Raw genomic sequence first — 20,250 nt, forward strand, 5'->3', positions numbered from 1 at the left:
TGGCTCTTCCCTCAACTTCGCCACCAAAGTGAGTAACGTAAATACATCTATCTCCCAACAACCAATCAGTTTTGATCCCGCCATTTTTTGAATCCGTTTGTTTGGTGCGCCCAATGGAAAAAAGCTAATCATCCCCTCTTGCTTCACCTCTTTCCGCGTCTTCTTGTTTCTTTCTCTCTTGCATCAATCCATCGAATCGATAGATGTCCTACTCCAACAATTCACCTCGACCCCATCCTGCCTACAACTTCGATCAACAGATACCGGTCAACTCCATCACTGGACACCAAGGAAATTACCCAGACTCATACTTTGAAAGATTGGTCAAAGCGAGACAAGCCGGGCCTTATACATCTTCTTCTCAAGTCTGCGACAAGTACTACACCAGCACATCCTACAATACCGTCGTAGGGTCAGGTTCAGGCGACATGACTGCTTTAACGATGCTACCACCCAATCCCAACCATGCTATGATGAAGAACATGCATCAGGAAATGCCTAGGGGAGTCGCGGAATATCGTCATCAACGTGAGTTCAATCTCTTTCAGGCTTGTCCTAAGATTATCTATGTTACTCCATGCTCATATAAACTTTCCGATCATTCAGCGCCATTGGGAGGGCAATCCGCTGCCATGACTCCGGTAACAAATCAACCTCCTAAGGCTGCTTCTACTTCAACGTTGATCCCTGCCAATACCGCGTCTCGCACATCGCGCTTCAAGCAACTTTTAGATAAAAAACTCGCGGCAGAACAAAACGCTCAAAGTGTCTCACCATTGCCTCCCATCGTCTTCAAGGGGGATGAACATCTCATATTGTCTCGAAATAGTATGGCGGAGCAAGGAACCAATACTGTATTTCATAGAGAATTCATTAGTAGGCAATATTCCCAATCCGGACTCCAGCAGATGGAAGTTGATCAGACGCCCATAGAAAAAATGGACCGACCGCAACAACAACAACAACAACAACAAGCTGCTTCTCATCCACAAGCATATTATCAAGACGCATACAACCAGTACCCCGCATATGCAGCCAGGCCAAGCGTTATGCCAGGGTCGACGATCTTTCAACCCAAACAAGAGTTCCCTCACGAATCGAATGCGAAAATCTCTCCTCCTCCTGTTATTCCCTACTCCTCTCCGATCACATCTGCGACTCCTACAGTGCAGCAAGACTCTTTAGTGAACACTCAACGCAATTCATGGAACAATGCTCTCCATTCGAGTAATAATGGGATTTATCCTCATTCTCTACCAACCTCATCCACGATTGCAATCCCCGTGCAAAGTAATTCTACTCGTCATGGTGCCAACCAGCAAATACAGTGGGGGAACGTCAGTATGAATGGTTGGATGCCTTCTTCGGCTCCATTGGCTCCTTCAACTCAACAAACTCAAACGCTTCGAGCTGCCCCTCAATTCGCGTGGAATATTTCGGAGACAAGATCACTCGTCGGAGAATCGGCCTATCTTCCTTCAAGATCCCTGGACTGTTCGATGGAGGCCTCTCCAACGATACCTGTCTCTGCCTCAGGACCCGCCCCTTGTCCTTCACCTGGATTTATTCCTGGGTCATCACCATACAATCAAGGCAATTACCCATTGCCCTATACCGCTGTCAAGATCGAACCTGGGACCTCTCATCTGGCACTACCGTTCTCGTCCCATTCTCTATCTACGACTCCGAGTTCTTCGAGCGGTTATGAGAATTCACCTTTACTAGAATACGGACCTAGAATGTTCACTAACATGAATGGGAGCTTCCAACTCCCTGGTTCAGCAATGTATATGGCCTCCACAAACGGTGGGGATCCATCCAACTTAGCCAATGGGATGGCGGACGGTGGTGCTGGAGGTTCATCCGGCGAGAGCGGAGGAAATGGCTGGGCGAATGGGAATGGGAATGGAAATGGAAATGGTGAAGCTTCTGGATCAGGCTCGGGTTCGGGTCGGAGCAGTGGCGATGGTGATAATGGTTCAGGAGGTAATGATGGGGACGATGATGGTAGGAATGGTGACGATGGAACTCCCAGAAGAGGCAAGAAATTGACTTTAGCCTGTCATTTCTGCCGTCGAAGAAAACTCAAGTAAGTACGAGCTGTTTCGAATTCACAGAAGTGAGATGTGCTAAAGGTCCGGTTCTAGGTGTAATGGAGCTCAACCACGCTGCGATAATTGCACCAAACGAAACGAGGTTTGCACATGGGACAATTCGGTTCGTCGAAGAGGAGCAGGGAAAGCTACCAAAGAACGAAGAGAAAAAGCCGCCAAGGAAGCTACCGATGCAGGATTAACCAATTCAGATTCTATGGGTACAATGCCATTGCATCCTGCAGATGGAGATATCGCAGACCCTCATTCTGGGATGTTAGGCAGCGGCGAAGAAATGGGACAATTACCTATAGCAGATGCGTTGAGTTCTTTGCCTGGACTAGAAAACGAGGAACATAGAATGCAACAAGCGCATTCTGGGATAATTGATCACAATGCTGTCTACTCTGATATGCCGATCGACCCTGCCTTGGCTGCATTGACAGCTGCGATTCCTTCGACTCTAGCGGAATTGGAACAACCCAAATTGAAAGGTGGGAAAAGAAGGTCAGAAATAGATACAGGCATTGAGCCTGAAGAGAAACGGATGAAAATAATAGGACCGGGGGATGGACAAGAAAGCTTAGACGGTTTGGGTGGTGGAAATCCAACTTACGGTATCATTGGAAAGAGCGATATGTATCAAGAATAGACTGTTTCGGCAGTTCAGAGATAAAGACGGATAAGGAGGAGAAAGGTATCATATAATTTAGCTTGTAATGCAGATTAGAATCAATACAGATTGTATTTTCGTGTTCTGAGCTTTCCAAAGTTTTTGGGGTATGTTATGTAAGACATTGCATGAAAACGAGGTCATTCCGCTCGGGAGGATGTTGGGCGTAACACTCAGAACACCACACAAGTATGGTATTGACAATATTGTAATGCGCTGCGATCTGAGATTATGGATCGAATCTGAGTTTCCGATCACAATGTGAATCGTTCATATGTTGCACTTGGAGGACCGTCAGTCGCGAAGATCTCATTTCAGGTAATTTCTGAAGATGACTGATAGATCTCCTCATCGTCAACGTCGGAGAATTCGCAACCAAGTTTACTACCGGCTACATATCTTGGCACTTGTGAAGCGAATTCTCTTCTGAATGCCATTGGCTCCTTGTGGACTGTCATAGTCCCTCGATTATTCTGATGTAAGATGCTAACATCTGGATCGTGGTGTGAGGCTGCGTCTTGTATGTCGGTAAACTTTGACTCATAGATGGCTTCGGATATATTCCTCGAGGTGCCCAATAGGGCGTCCAGTGATTGCAATCGCCAATCTATCGAAACAGCTTTCTGTATACTGTATTGTTCCTCACTTGGATCAAACCTTATCATATACTTGAGCACGATTTCCGTTCTTACCAGATTCAAGCAGTTATCGCCGATTCTTTCAACAGTTTTGCGTTTGTGTTAATCCTCAACCTTGCTTCTTTCGTCATTCGCTTGACGAATTCTTTGCTCCGAGCTTTCTTCCTGCTACAAATCAGTTTTGTTTAAAAGACCTGATAATGATCAGCTTCCTAGAAAGAGCTTCTTCACGTGCGTCTTCACGCCCTTGACCTGACAAAGAGCCGAAATCATCGTTATGTCGCGGGACGTCGTGAGTGGGGAACAGTCTCAGAGCCACAAAAGTCGCCACGAGATTCCTCACAGCTTGCTGGGTAGAGATCAGTAACTTGCCAATTGGGAATTGTATCGATCTGGAGAGCTTGAGTAGGCAAAAACTAACCCGGAAAACCGAGGAAGTACGAGTGGCAAGATCGGTATATATAATTGGTTGCAGTCAAAACTGCGAGAATATACAAAGAATAGCTGAAACGAGCTGCGAAAGCAAGTAAAGCTAGTGCGTCCAAGATACTTTGTCACTTTCTCGATGCAAAAGTCTTCTGTATTCATCGAGACTAATGATTTGTTTGTGAAACATCCGTTGTATACATCTGACGAGCACACTCAACAAAAGATAAAAAGGCGGTCATAAAGAAGCTACATATTCAAAAAAAACTATAAAAACAATAATATATTGATGCAACTCGACAGGCAATGGTGATATGTGTTAATTTATCTGATTTTTCGTTTTGTTACCTTGTCTCTCATACTTATATCTTCTTATGATCTTACATACTACTTAGATTCCAAAACATCGCCCCAATCCTTCCATTTCCAGACATTTTCAAGGGTTACCACAAGTACTCAATGGAATCTCTCTACTTCAGTTCGCTCACCAGCGACACCTTCAAGTTTATAAAGAGGCTCGAGGTAAGCATTCTTTTGCCAAAAGATGTATCGCTTGATGAACCAAGGCAACCATGTTCCAGATTGATATTTGGCAAATGTCGATACGGGTACAGCAAAGACATAATCCAATTCTTCCAAAGTTCGTCGACTATCAATATAACCAAGTTAGTGGATTGAAGAATTACACAGTCGTTATGATATATGACTTACGCTGTTTCGGGAGTAAAGAAGAAGATTAAGATCCATGCCAAGATATTGGTACCAGCATAGAAGTAGAATGCACCAAATGGTCGCATGGCAGCAAGCATACTAGGGAAAGTAAGACCTGTTAAAGGGGAATGGAGAATGTCAGCTCCCGACTTTTTCTTCCGCTTCTCTGTATTCGAGAGTCTACAACTTACCTAAAACTGCCGCCCAGAAGTTATTTTGTTGTACAGCCCATGACATACCCATCTCTCGATGTGTAAGAGGGTATGACTCTGCAGCGTAGACGAAAGGCACTGGTCCCATACTATATTTCGTTGGCAAAACACGAAACAATCAGCCAGGTGATCCAGGTGAAGGATAAATGAATTGAGCTCACCCAGGAGAGTAGAAAGCGGTGAAAAGGTAGATCGCCAAAGCCAAGATGGGCACTCTTGCCGCATTTCCTGTATCCATGAAGAACATTGATCCTGCCCAGAACAAGCATACACTCATGCATGGGAAAGTGAACAATAACAAGTTTCGTCGTCCAAATGTGTCGATGGTGTAAATAGCAGGAATGGCGAAGATGGTGTTGACTAAACCGAAACCGAAAGAGGCGAGAAGACATTGTCTGACGTTGTATCCGGCTTCTGCGAAAATAGTGGAGGAGTAGAATGCTGTATCGTATGACAAAATCAGCGACTGTTTCTCTCGGAGTGATTTCAGTACTCACACATAATGTTGATACCACATAACTGTTGACTGATCATGACGACCCAAGAAGCGAGATTGGCTCTCCTGAGACGAGGTTTGGTGAACAAATCGGAGAATCTGGAAAAGTAGGTTGTACCTCTGAAGGCTTCTTTTTCCTCTTCAAGTTGACAGTGAGCATAGAACTATATCATTTAAGAACGCACGCATCAGCAAAAAGGTTATCGACCGATTTCAGATTGCGTTACAAACTCACCATATCTCTGGCACTCTGTATTTCAGACTTTCGCAATCGCATAAGAGCTCGGAATGCTTTGGGGTATCGATCCTTCTTCATGAGCCATCGAGGTGATTCAGGTACAAACCAGACTATAGAGACAGTGCGATTAGTACTTGTTGTGTTGAGGATTAGGCTACCACAGTACTTACTCAAAAGGAGAAGAGGTACAGCAGGTACGAAGGCAGCCGCCAGTTGAATTCGCCAAGCGTTCTTACCGACTTGGTAGAATACAAGATTTGAACAGAAACCGAAGAAGATACCAAAGGCGACCCAAAGTTGGAAACTCATGACAAGAGCACCTCGAATAGCAGCAGGAGCACTACACAATATGAATGATCATATTAGCGACAGAGGGAGATCCAGAGGAAGAAACGGCTCACGTTTCGGCGGTCATGATGGGGATAGTGGTGATTTTCATACCCATTCCGAAACCCAAGAGAACTCGACAGATGAACAATTCCCACCAATTTCGAGTGAATGCTTGACCAAGAACGGGGAAAACACCTTTCGAAAGATGCCTCGTAAGCGGTTGGTTTTGGTTCAGAGGATTGCGATACTCACAGAAAAGACCGGTGACAAAGATGGTACCTCTTCTACCAATGTAGTAATTGATAGGATCGGTAAGCATAGCAGAGATAGTTCCAACAGTGATCGATGGAGCGGCATTGACCATACCGACCAACCAGGTGTTATCCGCAATTCCGAATTCTTGAGGGAAAGATAAGTTTGCACCATTTGCACCAGTGTTATCTACATTTCATCAGATAGAAAGTCAGCATAAGCTTGCCTTGGTGTCTGAGTTACGAGAAAAATGATTACTCACCCCATCCTTGAATGGCAGAACCGATTGAGCAGACAATGACCAAGAAGTACAAAGCACGGGTTTGATCCCATTTATCTGCAATTCAGCGTAAGATATCAGCCAAGAGTTCAATGTGTTATAGAATTCTTGTTACTCACTTGTCTTCTCACGTCTAAGCCAGTATCGGTCTTCTTCGGTCAATTCCGAGATGCTCTCAAAGTCATCGGGCTTTTGAGAGAGTAATGCTGCTCTTTGGAAGAGATCTCGCTTGTCATCAAATCCTTTCTCGGTACAGAAACGATCCGATAAATCAAGAAGTTGCCCTTTGCTCAATCCATGCAGAGGGTTTTGAATCCTAAGTGTCGAGGTCAATAATCCGCTCTGTATGAGTTTCAGGTAGATTCACACTCACTTGGCGCTAATATTCCTGTTACGAGCTACAATGTGATCTCGGTGTGAAGCCTCGATATCCTCGATATGGCCTGCATCGTTGTTGTACTTCTCCGGTTTGCCATCGTTCGCTAGACGATGAACAGACGAATCACTCGCCGCAGAGTGTGGTAACGCGGACATGATAAGAGGGAGTATATAGGGTGTACTAGGTTGATTAGATAGCTCCAAGTGAGATTGAGAGTGAGAGATGATGTTGAGTGATGAGGAAAACAAAGGAAGGGTAAGACATCTATTTCAACTCGATTCCATCATGACTATATACGTTTTCATCGCTCAGTCTGCAGTCCAGAACGGAGTCGCTTTGACAAGCTGAGCCGAACGTACCCGAAAGACAGGAACAAGGATTGAAACATAAATGACGGACAAATTGCGGACTGATCAAGACACGAAATGATACATCTCTTCCACTCTATCTCCAAACCATCGCTTTTGACGATATCCTCTTGTTTTGCCCGTTTTTCCTATGTAGCGAGCGATGAAGAAGTCATGTGAGAGATTGACAAAAAGAGGAATTGTGTGAAAAAGAGTTCGAATTGCTCCCAGGGCCTTTCGGGGATTTGTGGTGCAATCGGGCAATAATGTAACCACGGCATATCACGGTCCTTCCCCCCTCCTTGTTTGTCAAATAAAACGAAGGAAATGCGGAGTTCCCTGAACTAAGCTTATTCCAGGTGGATCCCCCAATGGTTGTCTCTCTGGAGACTCCCTTCAGCCCCGGTTTTTCCCCGATCAATATCCTTTTCACGCACTTTTATACACAACCTACGTCACAGGACCAGCTCATTCCTATCGGGTATCGATTCCGAAAAAACGCTTTGGGTCTCGGCTTAATCATTTTTCCGTAAGAAGGGATGCCGAGTTACCTTACTCAAGAACCAAACAAAGGGGAAGATTACACAGGAAAGAGGGGTAAATGCCAAACACTTAAAGTTAAAAACAAGCCCTTTTAGATGACGCCGCTTACGTCTGTGATCGAAGTAAGCGTACTATCCTCTTGATGAGGCTATGTCGGACGCTATACGTCATGTCAACAATAAATTTACACGCTACGAACAAAGTGATGACCAGCTCGAAGGACCACAGTGCGGATCCGCATCGACGAACGCTTTGACCGTTGATCGTAAAGTGCTCGAAAGGGGAAATGCAGTTTGTGTGAATTAACGGAACTAAGCTCAAGGAGATTTCAAAGGAACCATCAAAAGAGGAATAATGAGCGCGCGGGGATTCCCGTGACCGTAAAACGTTCGATAACGTGTCTTTCAAACTATCAAAAATGGTGGAAAAAGTCTAGAACAATGAAAGCTGGGAGAAGAGTTGGGTTGTTCTGTGTTTTATCAAAGGCACAGCGTATGCAGTCCACTCGCTCATAGAGGTTGCTCGGATTAAAAGTGGAGATATGCGTCGTCCCATAAATGTCGTTCCCGGCGTAATTTAGGTATTAGTGAGAGCGCATCCATTGATGGAAAATCAGGCGCAAGAGCAGAAGACGATTATCTAGCAGCTGAGAAGACGTGTAGCAAAAAACGATAGAGGAAGTGGTTTCACGTTAGCCGATAACCGCTAATCTCGTCCCCCCCTCTTGGTAGCGAGTAAATCATGAACGTAGTCCAGAAATAACGGATGAACGAGATTTTCATTCATGGAGAAAAGAAGGACATTTTTATCTGATACTAAACCATCTTTTCATCCGCTTGTTCGGATCGGATAATCGTATACACATTTCCATATACCGGTCGACGTTGACCGAGGTCAAGGATGTACGACGTGAGTCCGAACGTGGTGTTACGGTGAGTTATTACTCATAAAACGAGACAACGTGCTTTCGTGCTAAAACTGCTTCGGGCCGACTTTTGCCTTCCACATAGTAGCAAGCTGGGTTTTGTTCTTTATCCGCTGAATTCTCGGAGTGTCAAGATATTAGATTGTTTCTTTGGATCGGTAAATGGACGATTGATACCCAATAACAAAGCTTGCGCACAGCTGACTATGGTGTTAAAAACCCTATACTACTAGGGAGTCTATGGGGTCCTATCGAGATTATCATTGACAATTGGGGTGGTGAGAGATAAAATGATATATAAAGGTATATCGTTTGGAACTTTCTCTTCAAACCTTTTTCTTTTCTTTCCATTCACGCATATTTTTGAATTTTCTTCCCCCTACTTCTTAGAAACACAAGTAAACTTAAGACTAAAATCAATTCAAAATGATCTCTAAATCAGAACCTACTTTGCTCGAACAAATTGAAGCTGCAGGATGTCATGTCGATACCGATTCTATGAATCCTGAAATCGCCAAAAACCTTCCTATTAAAGCTCATGATATGACTTCAAACCATCTTTTGGTTGATGAACAACTTCGAAACCCTGATAACAAAGAGCTTATCGAAAAGACTATCAGAGAACTTAAAGGTGAAGATTGGTTGAAGGTACACACCGTCCTCGTGAGTATATACCTCATCTCATTCTTCTCAACCTTCTCCTTGCAATTTGGAGCAATGCTAAATCCAAGCTGCACTTGAAATAGTCCGTTCGATTCGCTAAGAGAGTCTTACCTTACATTCAAGGAAGAGTGCTCGTTCAAGCATCTCCTAGAAACGCTTATAACCAAGATGCCATCGAGGCTCACGTCAGAGCTTATGACAAAGTATTCCAAGATGAAGGAATCCCAAGGTAAGTCTGTTCTCTTCCTCAACAAGGAATGATGGATGGCTGATTACGATTTCTATTGTATGATAGAGAGCGATTCATGGTCAAATGTCCATCTACCTCTGCCGGTGTACGAGCCGCCAAGATTTTGAACGCTGAAGGTATCCGAACTCTCGGTACTTCACTCTTCTCCTTACCTCAAGCCATCGCCTGTTCTCAAGCTGGTATGCACTCCATCAGCCCTTACTTCAACGGTGAGTAATGATATTTCCAGTACTCAGACATGCTGATCAATGCTGACCTCATCTCGCTTATCCTTTTAGAGTGCCCCGCCCACGTTGACCCTTCCATCTGGCCTGATGTTGAAGACGTGGCTACTCAACACCCCATGTCTGCTAGAATGAGACATATCCGAGACACCTACGACCGATTGGCCAAGGAAACCGGAAAGACCCAACCCTTAATCAAGGCTGCCTCGTAAGTTATCCCTCCTTCTCTTAATTGTGCAAACGACATGCTCATACACTAACCATGTGATTTACAATTAGATGTGTCACGGCACGAGAATGTATGGCAATGCTTGAACTTGGAGCTGATTCCAACACCATCTTATCTGACCAAATGGCCGATTTATGCTCTACATCCAGACTTCCAGTATACAAAAAAGGAGCTGAACATCAAGTTCGATTCCGATCTTTATTAGATAAACCAGATTCCTATTGGACAGCCTGGCAAAAGACTGAACCTGCAACTTCCCTACCTAGAATGCAAGAGCTCTCTCACGCCGATCCTCTATCTAAAGTCATGTCTAAAGATTGGAAGATCGCTTCTACAGATGTTGATTACCTCGCCGAAGGTGTTCTTGATAAATACAATGAAGAAGACGAAATCACCAGAATCAGATTAAAGGATGCTTTAGATCTCTTCTACAACGGTGAAGAAGACTCCAGAAAGGAAATTGAAAGATTACAAAAGATCTACGTTTAAGTTGATCTTTTCTAGACTTTCGACTTTCAAAGTGTGGATTTATCCCATTGATATGAATAGTTTGATCTGTACATAAGTAGATACGAAGTAAATTTAGAGATGTCATGCAGTTCATATTCATGTGTTACGGTCGTAATGTTGTCTTGTCAAGTCCATGTTGATCGCATTTGAGGTCGATTTGATGACGCTCTTTATGCTCCTTACAGTGCCTCAGAAAAGCGTATGACAACAAATTGAATGCCACCAATAAGAGAAGAAGTGTTTTCGTATCATACATGCCATGCAACCCATTCTCTGTTATTGTTATACGCGTCCTTGACCGTATAAGAAAGTCATAATATTTACATGTTACATGTATCAGGGGAAAGTTGAATTAGAAAATATTAAACAAAGGGTTGTAATGTATGGTGTCTTGAGTATAGTCAAATTAGGTCCACGATAAATTCGCGTGACTATTATGACTTTCTCTACCATTAGAGTAAGTCATCCTGACCGGGGTCATTGTCTTGACTAGGACTGAGTGGTTGTCCGACCAAAGTATATGATTCTGTTTGGGAGATTTGAAGGCATTCACCTTGTAAATTGGGAGGGCTGTGAGGTGGGGATAAGGGCATTGGCACTTGAGGTTGGAAGGCTGGATTCGGCAAGAAGTTAGAGGCATAAGGATTTAGTTGATCGGTTTCTGAGATCGAAAAATTGAAAGTCGAGGAAGGGTCAACGGGAAAACTTTCTTCGCCAGTCATCAGAAGTTCTAAATCGTCATCATAGGGGTCTCGCTCCAGCTTCCATGACAACACATCTTCATCTGACATGTCCATCGAATCGAACTGTGCCAATTTGAGACCGGTGCTGATATTATCTAATCCATCGAATTTTGCATCGAACTCGGGACTGGGTTTTTGGAACCAAGAGTTCACAGAGTGCGATCTTACCAAACGGTTGGGTGAAAGCGACTCTGAAAAGGATATAACAGATCTGGATCGACTGAGTCGTCGACCAGCTTCGACGGAGCTTACTGAAGTGATCAACCCCGAAAGAGATACTTTATTCAGATAAAGTTCGAGTTCACGTAATTGGGCCTTGGGGACGTTGAAGTCCATATCATCCCTTCGGACCGCTTCACATAATCTTGAAGCTTCGTTCAGGCCCTTGAAAGCAAGAAAGATCCGTAGTCTGCATGTTCGAGGACTGGAACGAATCGCTCTGAAATCCTGCTCTTCGAAATTTCGCAGCCCGATTCGCTGACAGCGTAGTAACAGGGATAACAAGTACTGGTCATCGTTAGACATGTGGGCTACCGAATTTCTCTCATCGGCCGTCACAGCCAAAGCCAACTCCATGTTCCTCCTAATAAACAGATCCGGGTACTGACGATAATAAGCAAGCATCAAGGCGCTGTAACCTGCAAATTTGGGCTCAGGTTGACCAGTTTTTCGTGGCTTGGACTCTTCGGTCGAAAGGGGGAAACCGTTTAGGATTCGAGTCTTCTCCTGGACAGTGGCAATCAGACGTCAGTTCCATGCTGTATAACGTACATTTGTGAGACATAGAGCTTCCCCGATCGAGGGTGACTTGGTCGTCTCTCTAGGTGCATCTATGTCCACTAATGGCTTTGCAGGGAGAAGCGGAATAAAGACTGAACTCACAACTTCCAGGGCTGAGTTGATCTCTTCCCTAACCTCCTTTTTATCTTCAGATTTCTTTGAGGTTGACGTCGATCGTTTTGGAAGTTTGATGGCCTGCTTAGTTTCATCCTTGATGAAACGAGTGACGAATTGTATGAATCCTCCAATTACCAAAGGCTCTAACTTCTCTGCCTCGGCCTGAGAACATTTCTCAAATTTCAAACAAAGCTTCTGGTACCTTCTGTAGGCAAAAGCTTTGTATTCATTGAATTCGGATCTGAAAGTGGCAAGATCTTCCTTGAGACGCGAAATTTCGTCCCTGAGAGGGGAAATTGCTTGGTTAATCTACGATACTCAGTAGATCAGCGATCGCGTACCCCGTCTAAAATGACCAAATGAGACTGTGACAATAGCATCAAGACGAAAGGACAACAGAGGTGGTGTTTCTGAATTCTGCCTCTGCTCATCCGCAGCGTTCTGTATCGAACACGACGAACATGTATACATGAGGACGATTGACAATTATTGCCACTCACCATACTTTGTAGACTCCACCCAACGGCTCCTACAACCGCATCATCACCTTCGAGAACGATGTTTGTCCCAAGATCCATCGAATCTTGGTGAGAAGGAGGGGCATTGGGAGGTATGGAGGGATCGATCAAAAGAAATCGTCTGGAGGGTGCTCGGATCACGGTGACAGGATAAGACTTTTGGGAGGACGAACGTCTCAGTAGGGAGTAGCGTTTGAGAGAATCGGATGGAAGCGCGAAGTCCTGGCCTACGTTGTTGCCACGATGTGATGTGTGGAAAGGGATGTAAATTGAGGGATGAGAGTAAGGTGGTTCGAGGATCAAAAAGTGAATGGGAATAAGACTAGTGCGAGGTGTGAAAACTTTCTTGACGATTGCGACTCGATAGATGATTAAGTACTTTGTACATGAAACAACCGCCACCGGAGCCGCAATACACAACCACACGTGTTCAAACCTTCGTAAGGAGATCTGGGGTAGTGGCACAATAAGCATGGTTGACCCTGATACTGAATGTCACCCGTAAGAGGAGAAGTGCTCTGAACCTATACATGCCATATCCCATACTCTATTGATTGTTATACTCCTAATACCCGCATACACATCCGACACGTTAATCCCGTCAACCCATAAGACTACTACCACACTCTCTCTACAACATTGCTCGAAATAGTAATGCAGAGCTACTCTTACTCCTTCTTGAAGTTAAGCGAGATACCGTTAACACAATGTCTGAATCCATCGTTAGCTTCGTCGAAAGGCGTTAACATTACAGCTGACTCACCGTTCATCTACTGGATTAGGGAATCCCTCTCCTTTAAAGACATGACCCAAGTGTCCACCACTAGTCACACATCACACTCATTAGCTAAAATTTCAACTCCAATATCCTGTTCTACACAAAGCTCACCATTTAGCACAAACGATTTCGGTGCGAGTCATGAACATTGATTTATCCTCGTGACGAATGACAGCTCCTGGAACAGTGTCGTAAAATGCTGGCCAGCCACAACCGGAAGCGCTAATGGAGGTAGTAGGTCAACATCCGAATAGGGAGAAGATGAGAGTGGGTGATGCGTAGCTAGCAAAGGACTCACAATTTGGTTTTAGAAGTGTATAACGGGGCATCACATCCCGCACAGTCTACGACAACAGTATGCCCGTTTTAGCACATAGAAACAAATAACTAAGTAATCAACTCACGGTATACACCATCATCGTTCTTCTTGTCTAGAGCTGATGAACCAGGTCTCTCAGTCCCTTTCTGCCTCAAAACTCTGAACTGTGTTGATGATCCATATTAGCTCACACAACTCTTATTGCTGAATTCATCGAGTGAACACTTACCTGCTCAGGAGAGAGAACGGCGTGCCATTCATCATCGCTCTTGTTGACCGGGAAATTATCAGAAGGCATTTTACTTGAAGATGAAGAAGAGAATAGAGCGAAAGGTAAACCTATTCCTGATAATTTAACTGTACTGCGAGTATTACTAAGGGGTAATCTGGTTCTAGCAGTGGCGATTGTCGATCTTACTATACTTGAAGAGATGAAAGGCATATATAAAATCGATAATGATACTAGTAGAAACGATATTAATATAGTTGATTTGATTGTTGTTGGGATCATACACAGACCGTGTCGCTTACAACTGATATGGGAAGTTGTATTATTATCAATCAAAGATGAGGAATGAGTAGATGGAATATCCGTTAGTTAGACGACGGTGGTCGATACGATCTCACCCATTCGCCGTTTGACATCAAAGTGGAGGTTGGGGGATTCTAACAGCGTCGAGTGGAGCTGACGTCAATGCTTTGTTTGCTTTGTTTACATAATCAGCAGAAGGGGGGGGGGTCGCGGCCCTTCTGTTCTTTCTCAGGGTAGATCAAAACTAAATGAAACCAGTGGGTGGCAAATAATGGGAGAATAATGGGATCATCACATGGAGACTCCAAAACGAGAGAGAGAGAGATAACGGGAAAACGAATTAAGATGAATGATAATATGTGTAACCTTGGTTATGAAATTGCATACAGAGCCAAGAGAAGAAGGGAGATCTCACTTCTCACGCAAACCTCCAAACCACATTTGATCCCCCCGACTGAGCTATTAAGTATAGACATCCTAGTGAAATAAAACAACATCATGACCTAAGTACAATTCACACAAAGATAGGACATAAAAGATGAAATCACTCCCCAGATCAATATCGAGTCGATCTAATTCAACTTCAGCCAACGATGATAATCATCAATCAACCTCTAAGGTAGGTAGATCATCATCATTCTCAACATCATCAACAAGCACAACCACAAGCACAAGCACGAGTAACGCAGTACCTGTATTACCCCCCGTCATAACGGGAGTTTCATTATCTTCGATATCAGAAACGACTCGATCAATACCTATACCATTACCAAACACGATTAGAAGATCATCAGAACCTGTTCAAGTTGAAAGATGGGCTAGACCCACTCTACCAAGTTACGCAGTTTCTAGATCTAGAGTAGTACCACCTATATCAATCAACAATACCAATAACAGTAACAATGCACCTTTACCAGACTATGAATATGCCATCTCACCGGAAAGTACCAATATCAGTATAAGCGCTAGTGCGGTGAGAGATCAATCAAGAGGAACGGAGAGATTCATGCAAGATGCCGTCAGGGAATACTTTGGAACCTCACATACATCAATTAGACCCATGGATCAATCATCATTGGAAATCGATACATCAGAAGAGAATGGCGCTTCAGTCGAGAACGGACATGGGAACGAAAACGGTGGAAATCGCAACAGTACCAGTAACAGTAACGAAGAAGCAATAGAAGAAGAGGAAGAAGATGAAACAGTAAATGTTGATGATGGTTATGATGATGACGATGATGATCCACTCATTCCTAGAAGAAGGATATTTGGTCAAGCACCTCAACCAGCTAGAAGAAACACGTTCACAGTTCAAGATCATTCATATTTGCGTCCTGATCTATCAAACCAATTAAGTAGCTCACTAGGTAACGGTGCCGGCATTGTTCATGGTAGTGGGATAGGTAATTCCACAACGTCAAGGCTAGGAGAAGGTTATATTGATTTACCTATACCTACGAGTGAACCACCTATATATTCACCTTCTTTGGGAAGGGATGAATTACGTCTAATATCGACAGTACATTTATCATCTGATCATCCTGCGGCTGCGTATTTCAACGCTATAGCTCAATCTCCACCACCACCCGCAGGACCACCGATCGGAGCAGCAACGGTGATCAATGCGATTAGAGGAATCGGGAGCGGATCTGGAACTGGAACTATCAATACTAGTACAGGTGGAAAGAAATTGAAAATGACCATAACAAGAGGTGGAATAAGGATGAACGCGAATGGCACAGGACCGTTATACATCAGATTACCAAGAGAAGGTTGGGTGGAAGGTACAGTGGAAGTTGGTAAAGTCGATAGAGCCATAGGATTAGAGATCTCCGTAAGTACATGTCTTGGCTTCTTCTATCTAACACCGTCATACCTTGTAGCGAAGAGAGATCAAATGCTCATCTTCTACCTATTGATTAGATCATTGGTATGATCAATGTATCATATTACGTTCGAGGACAATATACCGTTTTAGATACGCTTCCATTAGCAAGGAATAAAGCACAACTTTTCCCTCCCGAGGAATCCCTTTTGTCATCTGGTCCTTCCGGGCAACCAGCCAATCAAGAAACTCAAGAAACAGCTCAATCATCATCCGCGCCCCATGTCGCATCAACAAGTTCAGCTGAACAACCCAAAACGAAAGATGGACAACCACTCATTACACCAAATTCCTCATTCGAATTCTCGTTGCAAATGCCAAGCACCCATTTCAAAGATTCGAATGGCGAATTGCCGCCAACATGTGATTTGCAACAATTGGGAATGCAAGCTAGTGTTGATTACGTGTTAAGAGTGAAGTTGGTCAGAAAGGGTCTGAGGTTTAACGAAACGTGAGTCTGACTCCTGAGATACACTTTCGGTAATATATATGCTGACATTCTGGTAACGCGAGTACATAGTTTGACCGTACCAATAGTGTATCAACCGAGAGCGTATATTCCACCTCGACGATTGAGAGCACTGACATTGGATGACCCATTAAATCCAGGATGGAGAACAATTCAACTGAGTGGTGGTAAACCGAAAACCAAAACCAACCTGCCTAATCCAGTAGGTACGACAGGACCAGGTGTTGATGTAACGCTATTGCTACCTTCACCACCAATCTTATTCATACCGAATCAAGGCGAATTACCTAAATTCCCGTTCCACCTACATTTCCATTCCACCTTACCACATCCTTTATCGACTTTTTCTAATCCAATGGATAGTCGATTTGTCATTCGTTTAACAAGAGTATTGATTTTTAGAATCGGGATTGAGAAGGAAGTTAGAAGAATTGAAATTCCGACTGAAGTTGAAATTTGGCAAGAAGGTGGTGAAAGAATTACATTGAGTTCGATCGGTGAAAATACATCAGATATGAGAAGAGGTTCGACGGTATCTGGTCCTGTCCAAACAGCTACGGCATCAGGTTCCGGATCCGGAGGAGACGGATTAAGCTCAAGTCTCCCTTCTACTGTGAATACACCAACGGGAACCACTGAAAATGGTGGATCTGGGGGAGCAGGCGGACCATTGAGAAGGTTATCTTCTGCTGGATCAGGGTTAGCTGAATCACCCAGAAGGAAATCCTTTCTCAGTGACAGAAGAGGATCATTCAGTCTATTAAGAAGAAATTCAACTTCAACTTCAAATGCAAATCAACAAACTCCTAATCCATCTGGATCTGGATCAGGATCAGGGGTGTTATCACCTCCATCAAACAATATATCTCTACCTCCGATCATAGATGAAGATCACCAAAGTCCAATACAGAGTAGACCAGAGATGTCAACTTCGCCAACTTCAGCATCTGTATTACCTATCAACATGGATTCAACAGATGTTCATTTACAAGGTTCCATGTCAATCAAAACATGTTCAAATTCACATGCAGACGTTTTGAGAAGACTGATCCAGAGTTTCATTGTTCCTGAAATGACTCTAACATATGTATTGGAAATTGGAATTGAACCGAAGAAAGGGGCTGTAAAAGAGAATTTCCAGCATATTTGGGGAGGTGGTGTTGTGGAGGTCGTACTTGGCAGAAGGGAGTAAGGGATGAGTACAAGGGCGTTGTAAAGCAGATAAGTGCTTCGAGTGGTTTAAAGCTCTGAAAAGGTTGTAGAAAATGGTTATCTGTACCATTCCTCGATCTTATCTTTGTTTGCTAGTTAAAAAGTGTACGTTTATATCGTTGTCAGTATCATGGGTTGTAGAGATTCAGTATATTTCGTGACCTTGTGAAATTCATTCGTTGTAGGCTGTTAGATTGGTCATTCGGCAACAGCAGTTGTCATTATTATCATGTATCCGATGTAGTCCTGGAAGTAACCTTCGGCTATCTGGACGCATTGAGTCCAGTTCGAGTCAGATAATGCCAAAGAGACACACGGCATGCGGGTGGAACGATGAATCCCGGACAAGCGACCTCATCGGATATAAAACTAACGCCGACGCTCCAACAGTTGCCCGGTCGGTGCCACATCCTCCCTCTTCTTATTCTCCGTTTTACATCGTAGCGGCATTTCCTGTATTTTCTGAAATGCATAGTAAATCTCCACTGCCACCGTAGCTGGCTCTTGTCACTGTAGAGTGCCTCTGTATGCGAGTGATTCACTGTAACTGACTACTACTTCCCCCTCCACTGTACCTACCATACACACCCACACTCTCTGCACAGTGTGACTTTCTACTGACAGCGCCTTTCCCCTTTCCCGCTCGTTAGTAGGTAGATTTTTTAGAGGTTTTATCATTTCACTTAAGTCTATAACCTCCCTTCTTTCCTCCTTCATCCTTCAACAAAAAACACCCAATCAATCAAAAATGGCTTCTTCAACTGGTAAGTGATGTTCGTCTTGGCCCACAACGAGTGAGCGAGTGAGAACGAGAGCAAAGCAAGAGAAGTACAATAGAAAATAGACATCATGCGATACAACCACTTCAAACACAACATATGCAAAGATCGATACGACGAGAAGAATATCGATAATGGCGAGAGAACAACATGGGAAGATTCAATCAGCTGTATTTCCCAGATGAATTACTGTATCAACGAACTGAGAAATGGATGGATACAACCATCAATCAAGACCGTCATAGTGTTAATAGGATAAGAGGACAGGAGAAATCGTATTAGGTCTGGGAACTCAGTAGGACCGTCATGATGTCTTTGGTATCTATTGGAGAACGGAAGAGGACATAGAAGCAGAACACGTTGGATTTTGGGATACATACCACTTTGCGTTCAATTGGATTTACATCAAGGCGATATAACTCCTCGTATCATCAATTTTCGCAGTGTTATGAACATCCACCTCAACTTCGACTTTCGACTTCATCCTGATCACCAAACATCAGCAATTCGACAAGTCGTTGCATGTTCACTCGCACGCTTGCTATTGCTCACTCACACTCGCTTGCTTGTTCCGCCTTGCAATCGCCTCCGATAATGTTTGTTGGACCAAACAAATTTGCTAATTCTGCTATGATAATTAGGCCTCGCCCATGACCGTCGAAAGTCCCGAAAGGCACACTTTGCCGCTCCTTCAGGACTCAAGAGGAAGATCATGTCATCTCCTCTCAGCAAGGATTTGAGAAAGGAACACACCGTGAGTGCAATCTTGCGAATCAGGTCGAGGTCTTAGGGTGGGATGCATTGGAGGCTGTCAACTTCTAGGGATGGTGAGACATGGACATGATGTGTTGAGGACGAGCTGGGAAGATATCGATCCGGGTGGAGGGAAAAGACGAACACTGCGCGCATGATGAGTATCGTATACCAGGGGAATTATGCCCTTGCGGCTCTATAACACAGCAGTACGAGGTCGGGGTCGAGCAGGTCGATTCGTGATTGAGGAAGTATTCATAAGACTATTACTAACTCAATTATCACCATGAAAACAGGCCCGATCAATCCCTATCCGAAAGGACGACGAGGTTTTAATTGTTCGAGGTAAATACAAGGGACGAGAGGGAAAAGTCACCCAAGTGAGTGGATCTTTTCACAATATCAATTAGCCACCGCCCTACTCCCTATCCGCGCCCCAGTACAATACAAGGAACTCTTTCCTTTCGCTGACGCTCGAGTTTGCGTTCTTAGGTCTACAGAAAGAAATGGGTTATCCACGTTGACAGAGTACACATTGAAAAATCAAACGCTGCAACTGTACCCGTTGGAATTCACCCTTCAAACGTAGTCATCACTTCCCTCAAACTTGATTCCGACAGAAAAGCCATTCTCGGTAGAAAAGGTTCTAAATCTACCCAACAAGAAGGTGGTGACGTTGAGATGAAAGAGTAAATTATATATTCATAAATTCACTTTTAAAATCGTCAATACGGGCTGCTCTTTTTATTCGTTGGGAGTGGGTCTAGGTTAGGTTAAGGGAGTTCGTAGCCTTGTTCCAATTGAATTTATTTGGATACTACGAATGATGGGATGTATACATTCTTACGACCGATCGATTGGGGACTAATTGGCATCGTTATAGGCAGGAGCTGGGAGTAGGCGCAATTGGGACCGATAAGCAGAAAGACAACGGAAGGGCAAA

General features: G+C 43.9%; 7 protein-coding genes across 7 annotated transcripts; 4 read left to right on the forward strand and 3 right to left on the reverse strand.

Moving 5' to 3' along the window:
- Nucleotides 1-203: 203 nt before the first annotated feature.
- Nucleotides 204-2,745, forward strand: IL334_004388 (uncharacterized protein; the record flags this gene model as incomplete). The annotated part of the gene is made up of 3 exons (XM_062936106.1): nucleotides 204-528; nucleotides 607-2,089; nucleotides 2,148-2,745. The coding sequence occupies 3 exons, from the start codon at nucleotides 204-206 to the stop codon at nucleotides 2,743-2,745; spliced, it is 2,406 nt and encodes an 801-aa protein (XP_062792157.1).
- A 1,541-nt stretch (nucleotides 2,746-4,286) lies between these two features.
- On the reverse strand, nucleotides 4,287-6,883 carry IL334_004389 (uncharacterized protein; the record flags this gene model as incomplete). Its single annotated transcript, XM_062936107.1, has 12 exons — nucleotides 4,287-4,479; nucleotides 4,542-4,656; nucleotides 4,733-4,842; nucleotides 4,915-5,194; nucleotides 5,251-5,413; nucleotides 5,485-5,597; nucleotides 5,658-5,827; nucleotides 5,889-6,012; nucleotides 6,070-6,258; nucleotides 6,332-6,406; nucleotides 6,469-6,665; nucleotides 6,723-6,883. 12 exons carry the CDS (start codon nucleotides 6,881-6,883, stop codon nucleotides 4,287-4,289), a joined length of 1,890 nt encoding a protein of 629 aa, XP_062792158.1.
- Nucleotides 6,884-8,969: 2,086 nt separating this feature from the next.
- On the forward strand, nucleotides 8,970-10,398 carry IL334_004390 (uncharacterized protein; the record flags this gene model as incomplete). Its single annotated transcript, XM_062936108.1, has 5 exons — nucleotides 8,970-9,206; nucleotides 9,290-9,435; nucleotides 9,502-9,665; nucleotides 9,735-9,888; nucleotides 9,960-10,398. The coding sequence occupies 5 exons, from the start codon at nucleotides 8,970-8,972 to the stop codon at nucleotides 10,396-10,398; spliced, it is 1,140 nt and encodes a 379-aa protein (XP_062792159.1).
- A 473-nt stretch (nucleotides 10,399-10,871) lies between these two features.
- Nucleotides 10,872-12,637, reverse strand: IL334_004391 (uncharacterized protein; the record flags this gene model as incomplete). Its single annotated transcript, XM_062936109.1, has 3 exons — nucleotides 10,872-11,888; nucleotides 12,045-12,368; nucleotides 12,560-12,637. 3 exons carry the CDS (start codon nucleotides 12,635-12,637, stop codon nucleotides 10,872-10,874), a joined length of 1,419 nt encoding a protein of 472 aa, XP_062792160.1.
- Nucleotides 12,638-13,245: 608 nt separating this feature from the next.
- IL334_004392 (methionine-R-sulfoxide reductase) lies at nucleotides 13,246-14,116 on the reverse strand (the record flags this gene model as incomplete). Its single annotated transcript, XM_062936110.1, has 6 exons — nucleotides 13,246-13,288; nucleotides 13,341-13,400; nucleotides 13,467-13,577; nucleotides 13,654-13,699; nucleotides 13,760-13,838; nucleotides 13,904-14,116. The coding sequence occupies 6 exons, from the start codon at nucleotides 14,114-14,116 to the stop codon at nucleotides 13,246-13,248; spliced, it is 552 nt and encodes a 183-aa protein (XP_062792161.1).
- A 628-nt stretch (nucleotides 14,117-14,744) lies between these two features.
- On the forward strand, nucleotides 14,745-17,755 carry IL334_004393 (uncharacterized protein; the record flags this gene model as incomplete). The annotated part of the gene is made up of 4 exons (XM_062936111.1): nucleotides 14,745-15,582; nucleotides 15,637-16,043; nucleotides 16,133-16,545; nucleotides 16,615-17,755. The coding sequence occupies 4 exons, from the start codon at nucleotides 14,745-14,747 to the stop codon at nucleotides 17,753-17,755; spliced, it is 2,799 nt and encodes a 932-aa protein (XP_062792162.1).
- A 1,511-nt stretch (nucleotides 17,756-19,266) lies between these two features.
- Nucleotides 19,267-20,000, forward strand: IL334_004394 (ribosomal protein L24; the record flags this gene model as incomplete). Its single annotated transcript, XM_062936112.1, has 3 exons — nucleotides 19,267-19,308; nucleotides 19,604-19,687; nucleotides 19,800-20,000. 3 exons carry the CDS (start codon nucleotides 19,267-19,269, stop codon nucleotides 19,998-20,000), a joined length of 327 nt encoding a protein of 108 aa, XP_062792163.1.
- Between the last annotated feature and the right edge of the window lie 250 nt (nucleotides 20,001-20,250).

The sequence above is a fragment of the Kwoniella shivajii genome, chromosome 5, assembly GCF_035658355.1.
Source record: "Kwoniella shivajii chromosome 5, complete sequence".
Taxonomy (NCBI): Eukaryota; Fungi; Basidiomycota; class Tremellomycetes; order Tremellales; family Cryptococcaceae; genus Kwoniella; species Kwoniella shivajii.